Source organism: Morone saxatilis, unplaced genomic scaffold (genome assembly GCF_004916995.1).
Source record: "Morone saxatilis isolate NCDOM2014 unplaced genomic scaffold, NCSU_SB_2.0 Contig1, whole genome shotgun sequence".
Taxonomy (NCBI): Eukaryota; Metazoa; Chordata; class Actinopteri; family Moronidae; genus Morone; species Morone saxatilis.
This window is the reverse complement of record NW_023339651.1, coordinates 20,749,870-20,757,640: the sequence shown is the minus strand read 5'-3', so window position 1 is coordinate 20,757,640 and position 7,771 is coordinate 20,749,870. Positions and strand designations below refer to the sequence as shown.

Here is a 7,771-nt window from a genome sequence, read left to right as displayed (position 1 = left end):
ATATTATACATTTAAGTCCAATCGCAACACAGAAAACAATGTGAAGAGGTGTATTTAATTTCAGTGTTGCCCAGCAGAGGACAGCCTCGACCTGCCAATACTAAATAAACAGCAACAGCACTGAAATTCAACACACGTCTTCACTTTGATTTTAATGTAAAAAAAAAACAGTTAATTCCATTATTGGAGAGAAAAAGCTCAATTGTCTTAAACGTGTTTAAATGCATATAACAATGTGTGTTGTATTTATCTCAATTTCTTTGTTTAAATGGTTATTTAGGCTATTTCCACACAGTTGAATATCGGCTCTCTCCAGGTGAAGTTACTGGTTAGAAGTAGTTAAATAACATCTTGCATATGGTTTCTTCATGTTGTGGTCTCAACACTGACTCTGTTCCCCAGGGTACACTAAACTGCCATTTAAATGGTTTGACTACCTCAGAGAAACGGGTTCAATAGCTGCTCCTGTCAAGCTCTTTAACAAGGTAGGCTTCATCAGTGGTTCCTCCACCGTGGTTGTCCTTATTAAGATCTTATCAATCTGAGTTTCAATGTCCTCTGGTACTGTTTTTCTGGTTATTAATAATAGCAGCAGCATACCACCTCATCTTAAACATCACAAATGCGTTTAAAAACTACAGCTCATGAATTGAGAAAGTTGTCAGTAATGTAAGTTGTAACCACTCAGGTGTGCTCTCCTGTGCTGATTGTGCAAAACCACTGGTGTGGTCTTTTAAAGGGTCCCTTTAGACCTTTATTAACTCAAGTACCACTCACTAGATTTCTTTCTGCTGAAGCTCCAGAAAAGATATTGCCTCTTATTTTTTCCCTTTGTTCTGTCTGATTAATGAGATTCAGGATTTATCAGTGCTTCTCCACTGTTTGCAGGATTCATCAGTAGCTTGTTATGTTTGTGTTTTTATTGTATGTAAATGAGTAACATTCTTTTATTCACTGTCCTTGCTGCCTCGCGTCTCCTAGGAGGTTCCCAATCACGGTTTTCGGCAAGGCATGAAGCTGGAAGCTGTTGATCTAATGGAGCCACGGCTGGTGTGTGTTGCCACGGTGACGAGGATTGTGCACCGGCTACTGAGGATCCACTTTGACGGCTGGGAAGATGAGTATGACCAGTGGGTGGACTGCGAGTCACCTGACCTCTACCCTGTGGGCTGGTGTCAGCTGACAGGCTACCAGCTCCAACCCCCCGCCTCACAGAGTAAGGACATGATACCTTTCAACCATTCCCCCTAGAATAAGAAAACCCTGACGCCACTCTAGTCATCAGAGCATCAGTGTCAGTCTATATTTGCAGCAGAACACTTGATGTATAGCATGTGAGCAAAAGGGAATTAAATGAGGGTGGTAACCTGCAGTCCTGTCACATTTAACTATGCCTGGGTGCTGTCACATTGGAGGCTGTTACATAGGCAATCCAATAAATGATGACACTGATGAGTAAACGGAACAAGGCATCTAAAGGGTTGATTGAACGAGTGAGAGGCGGGAACAGGCGGTGGCCACGGAGAGAAATATTATTAGAGATAGATGATATTATTTTCTAACTCACAGCTGTAGTGTGTGTAATTAAGATGCACATATTTCTTGTTGTAGTCTTTACATATTCTTGTACGTACTGTGTATCCTGATCACTTCAGTCATACTGGACTTTATCTCACCACTTATATTTTGATATATTCATTTTATTCTGATCTCACTGTTGATTTTCTTTTCCACATATTTTGTGTTCATATTATAAGATTTACATACTGTCATTACATTTAAACTCATTTTGCGGAGATGTTCAGATACCATTTCTTCCTTCCCCACACGAACTTTGTGTACTGGCCGATACAGAGTACCGATCTGATACAAGTGATGTACATATAATCACTCTCCTTCTACTGGCTCAGGTTAAACCAATAGAACATGAACAAATACAGATAATGAATGACATAGAATGTTGTGTCTATTGTGTTAGACTGTCCACACGTCCCATAGTTTCCTGTTTTATGGCCTGCTTTCAGGTAACAGGGAAATGCCTCAATCTGTACCCAAGCAGAAGAAAAAGGCCCAGCAGTACAAAGGCCAAAAGAAAAGTGAGTAATCCTCTTTCACTGTCAGTTAGTTTCTCTCCACTCTTTCCTTCTCCTTCTCCTTTTCTTGTTTCTCTTCCTGTCACTGGTTACACCTGTGGTGGAAACTCTGCTGCTCTCCGATGGTTCACCTGTTGGGCATGTCCGGAATATTTTCATCTGACCTCTTGTGTCACATTTCAGGATCTTGTAAAAAGGCGAGCGTTGTGTCTTTTTCCCTTTGGAGTGGCACAGTAGTGTGTGAGATTTAGTTTCAGTGTCTGAGATGCTTCAGGTTATCTGAGAGCAGAAGGCCTGGTGTTGCATCCCTATTCAGGTCCAAAGTTTCAGATCACAAAAGCAGATGCTAATGCTAAATTGATGCACGTTTTGCTGAACATGCAGTACATATGGAAGTCTATGGCTGCCTATATCAAAATGAAATCATTTTGTGTACGATGTATGACAAAATCCAGATTAAATTAGTAAAATTTGCTATTTCAAGTTAAAAAATGTACAATTACTAGCAAAATTAAACCTTGACTAACAAATAATTTTCAGTGCATTCTATAATGATAACAAAACTGCATGTAGAATTGTTCACCCCTAAACTTGAAAATAGTTAAATACTGGTAAAAAAAGAGGACTTTTCCATGTTTGTTTTTTTAGTGATCAATGTAATAACAGTCGGTTTTGACAGATTTCACGAAAGAGGCCTCAGAGAACAGCCATTACAAAAAGTTTAATTTTGCCAGGCCTATTTTAAATTTGTCCAGCATTATGAAGTTGATCGTAATGATAATAACCAGGAAAAATGCAATTTCCATTTCTTCCCAAATCCCAAATCCTGATTTTTACATAGTTTACACATTGTCTGCCAGTTTAAAGATAAAACAAAAATTTCTTATTCAGTTAAATTTTTCTCAAGGCAGCGTTTTGCTTTGGCGTGCACTGAAAATCATTTGTTAAATTTCACATTTGTAGTAATTATTTTGATTGTGGACATGGAATTTATATTTTGTCATGATCATGGAAAATGTAATGAATATTAAATTATTGAAATATTGGAAGTTACAGATTTCCATACTTTTGGCACAGTTGTAGCCTCGTTGATAGCTAACAGCATCTGCTTACTGCGGTCTGGCAGTCTGTTTACAGCTTACCAGGGGCTTATTCAGATGGGTATATCAACGCAGCGTGAGGCTAAATTCAACTTTTCAGCCGAAGCTCTAACCTTTTTAACTTTCCTACCTAATACATAATCAAACATCAACACGTTCCAGTTGAATTGAAGTGTGTAATAAGCCCCTGGTAGCTTACCCGAGTCTGGCTTGGTGTTTAGAGAGGAAGATTCCGGTTGGTCGACGGCCCTTCAGTCAGGCAGGCAGGAGGAGGAGCAGCTTCTCGGGGGACGAAGAGCAGAGTCCGCCCCCTTACCCTGCCCAGGGGCCCACTCGGCCCCGACCCCGAACCCACCTTCACCAAACCCACAAATCAGGTAACATCTCACTAACGATCAACCCAGCATGGCACCGAGCCGTCTGAGGCTCGACGCTGTTCTTACAGGAGGCAGTCGCTGAGTGTCGCTCGCAGGGCCTCGCTGCGGATCTGGATGCTGCTGATGCTGCTGATGCTGCATGTTCTACTGTTACATCAACCTTTACGTTCATTGTCCTCACATGAATATTTCCTCATGTCAGTGAAGGTCTGTTTGTTTCATTTGCAGGAATTTCTAGTGTTTTGTCTCCACTTTGAAGCAGCCATAACGCATGTTTCATTTTGTTAGTAGTGAAAGTAGTTATCTTGATGCTCAGAGTGCATGTGACATTAAGATTGACACCTGGAACAAAGAGAGGCTCCTGTATTTGTCTCAAAATGCATGAACCAGACCGGCTCATCTGTGCCGCTGTTCTCTCTCTCTTATCTGTCTCTGTCCCTGTCTGTAGAGTCTCTCCTGCGGATGAAAGAGGAGACGGCCGAGGTGGACGAGTTCACCTTCTCACAGGGCACATCCGACCAGGAGAGCAACGGCTCGGGCAGCTACTACATCAAACAGGAGCCCTGAGGTCATGAGGTCGGGACAGCAGGACCAACCCGGGTCAAGACACACCTCTGGAAAAAAAACAACCCAGCGAGGATCAGGAATGTGGGGAGTCAAACTAGCCTCGATTCCCACTCAGACCAATGCCACAGGCCTTCTATGGAGTCCATACAGCAGATAGCGATGATAAAGAGAAAGGGGTGGCTTTCATGCTTTTGAATTGAACATCCCTCTGAACAGTTTTCTAACCTTGTAGCTGCGTGTGCACATAATCACTCACAAAAACCTGTATGATGGAGAGCTTGAAAAGCACCCGGGGTCGGGCCTGGGTCACATGCGTTTGGGCATTCTCTTTCGTACCACCCTCATTCTCTCCTCTCCAGTCGGAAACATCCCGACCACACCGGATCTCGGACGGATTAAAAAACACAACCTTTTTTCTACAGAAATGGGGGGGTCCTGCAAGTCGACATCAGCCCACCCTGCCTCTGCCACAATCTGGGCCACGCACAGAGACCTGTAGAAACTGTGAGAACCATTTATTGAGCCAGGTCTTCACTTTTGTTTTGTTCGTTTCAGTTTGTTTTCAGGTCAGAGTGTCAGCCACTGAACGGGGCCGAGGTGAGAAGAGAGGCTGGCAGCGAGAAGGACAGTGTTGTGTATATTTTGATTATTTTCTTCTGAACAATATTGCCAGGTGGACTTTTACTTTGTTAATAGTACTTGAATATTTTTTTGCTTTATTTTGTAATGATTTTGGAGTTGTTTTTGTCTTAATGTACTTATTTTTGCATTTACATTTTTGGTGGCTGTGTAGGGAAACTTAATGTGCATTGTTTCATAAAAGTGATTATATTCATATAGTATGTGGAGACCTATTCAAATAGAACTACAGAGTATAAATATTAAGGATTGTGATTCGAAGAGAAATCTTAGTACTGATATTGATCTTTTTTTTTTTTCCCAATATTGGACAGAAGATTTCCACAGCTGCATTCATTTCTGATTCAAACATTACTGAAGCAAAGTCACCAAAATGAAACTATCGGGCTCTGATATTTTAATTATGGATACATTCTTCAATGATTTGTTGATTCATACTTTGGAACATAGTGGCAAATGCCCATAAGAAAGTATTTAGCTGGCAATGATATGATACAGGAGAGCAGCCTTATCCTTACGTTTGAGAAGCTGGAACTGGCATCTTTTTGGGGCATAAATAAATTATTAACATTATTGGTGATTTTTTTTAACTTATAGATTAATTGTTTCAGCTTTAAGATGTCCACATTAAAGCTGCACCTGCTGCCTTTAGAAGGGCTGTTTGTTTTTTTTATTTGGTGTATTTCCCCTCTATTAAGTGCCAGTCTGTACGTTAGAGTGATTGGATGTAACATTTAAATTGACATGGTGCAGCTTTAAACAGTAATACACCTTTACCATTGTTTTATGTAATTACAGAAGTCCTCCTGCACATTCCATTGGGCCTTCACTAACACTGAACGGATTGTACATCCTAACGTCCTTCAGCTATGTTAAGTGGGCATTGTGGGGAATATCTGGTATCCACATTTTGAGCTACACCGCCCCCCAAAACTGCCCCATACACAACCTTTCCTTCCTGGTAATCCTGCCTTTAGGTTACTATACATAAGCCAGGATAAGCTTAATCAAGAGAGCACATATCTAATGAGGTAACAGTGTGGGGTGGCTCCGATAGCTCAATGTGGAGCTTTAGGGACCTACAGTAATCACAGCTCCCACAATGCCACTAACTGTGGATTAGCCATCTTCTACCTTGTACGAGTTTCCATTGTGAATATATGAGGGGCTTTGTGTTGTAATGTTTAACAGAAATCATGAAGCTGTGGAGATAAAAACATTTTTTCAGTTTAAAAAAAAAAAAAAAAAAACTCACCTTAGTTTTACAGACATACTAAATGGGAAACAAATGAGCATAGTGTGACTGTACGTGAGCAGCAGGGTATGTTAATAGTATAAAAGAGAAACCTTACTGGTATGATAGGGTACAGTCTGACATGTTCCAACTGTCCAACCCTACAATATGACCTTTACAGTTTGGATGTAGCTGCTGTCAGGGAGGAAGCTGTCTTATTGGAAGACTCAGCTGACCAATGTTGGCCTCATATCAGCCGGACTGTCCAGGATATTGAAATGTTGTGGATGCAGGCAGATGCATTACTTGCATATAAAGGTCGCACTACAGCAGTGATTCAGATTGCAGATATCAGGTGTTTCTGTTCTGCTTTGGACCATGTCTGCTGTATTTATACCCAGAGGGTACACAGGTATCCATCTGGAACTCATGTATACGGAGTCTGGAGTATGCCACTAGAATGATTTTACATTTATTCAGTGTGATTTATCACCAATTAATACTTTAAAAAAGCAATTAGGATTGGATTTATTTTCTATCTATTTTATTTGATTTTATTTTTATGTAGAAAAAGCATTAAACCAAAAATTACATAATTGAATTTGCTAATATTAATGTTTTCTTATTTTGTCAGTAAATTATAAATTAATAATTGAGTTTTTCAAATGCAATGGCAGAATAGTAATAATAATAATAATAAAAAAGAGTAACCCACATAATGCCTTTATGTAGTGCCCCTATCTACAGGAACTCTAATTTGCTGTCATGTGTTTACAGGACTCAGACAGACCTCTGTGTGTTGAACTATATGTCATATTAAGTTGCACACTGCTTACACAACTGTAAATTAAAGAATTATCTTAAGTAAATGAAATAATAAAGTCATATTGAAAATCCTTTTGAAAAATAAATTATCGATTCCATATTTAACCAATTACTAATTTAAAACATGAGATACCTTTTTAAGATATCTGTATAAGTATATACCATTATTAATTGCCTGATTTAATGATTTTATATTGCTTTTTAAAAAAAGATAAATGTATTAATTGAATATAATGAAACACTGAAAATGTGGCACACTCAAGCCTCCATACCTTCAGCATTTGTAGCGTCAAACTTTGGTTTCTGTAATTGAAAATAAGAGGTTGGAAAATCTGCCTTGGTTAAACAGTCTCATAATCGAGCAGTTTTGTTGTCCACATGCGAAAAATAAGTTAAATGTTTTATTAGGGTAATATGCAAAGCATTAGTGTTTCTATTGCTTAGGTTGTTCTCATGTCAGAGCCATATGTATGCAAGCTAGTTTATGATTCACCTGAGCCACAGAATAACAGGTTTGTTGTTAATAATGAAACATGAACAATGCACTGCTTTTCCAATAGTCTCTGAGGGCAGCATTCACATAAGACGACAGGATCTAAAAGTGGCATAAATATATAGATTCTATATATATATATATCTCTATTCTTCATGACTATGATGGTATGGAGTAACAAATCCGGATTAGTCAGAAATCCATGCTTGGCCTTGGAAAAGACAAGACTCCTCCTTTCATTCTTCTTAGAGCTAGACTTTTGCAGCTGTTTATCTACTACCTCCTGATGCTAGCCACGTTTAGCTAAAAACAAGCGTGTGAAATAGACTATAGCAGTGTGTTAGCATATGCAAATGAAAATGATTACCTAAAAATGATCCACTTGAAGACTAGACACCAAACATGGAAGAATTTTATCACAGCACATGAGGTAGTCTTCTAAT

The 7,771-nt window shown here is 39.4% G+C and overlaps 1 protein-coding gene across 1 annotated transcript in view; it reads left to right on the top strand.

Annotated features, from left to right (window-relative positions):
* The window catches only part of mbtd1 (mbt domain containing 1), a 16,977-nt gene extending 10,071 nt beyond the window's left edge, over positions 1–6,906 (top strand). The window contains exons 13-17 of the mRNA XM_035662319.1: positions 403–485; positions 982–1,216; positions 2,025–2,096; positions 3,415–3,570; positions 4,019–6,906. Coding sequence (XP_035518212.1) covers positions 403–485; positions 982–1,216; positions 2,025–2,096; positions 3,415–3,570; positions 4,019–4,137 — 665 coding nt within the window. The 3' untranslated portion in view covers positions 4,138–6,906. The remainder of the gene's footprint in view (positions 1–402; positions 486–981; positions 1,217–2,024; positions 2,097–3,414; positions 3,571–4,018) is intronic.
* Positions 6,907–7,771: the final 865 nt, after the last annotated feature.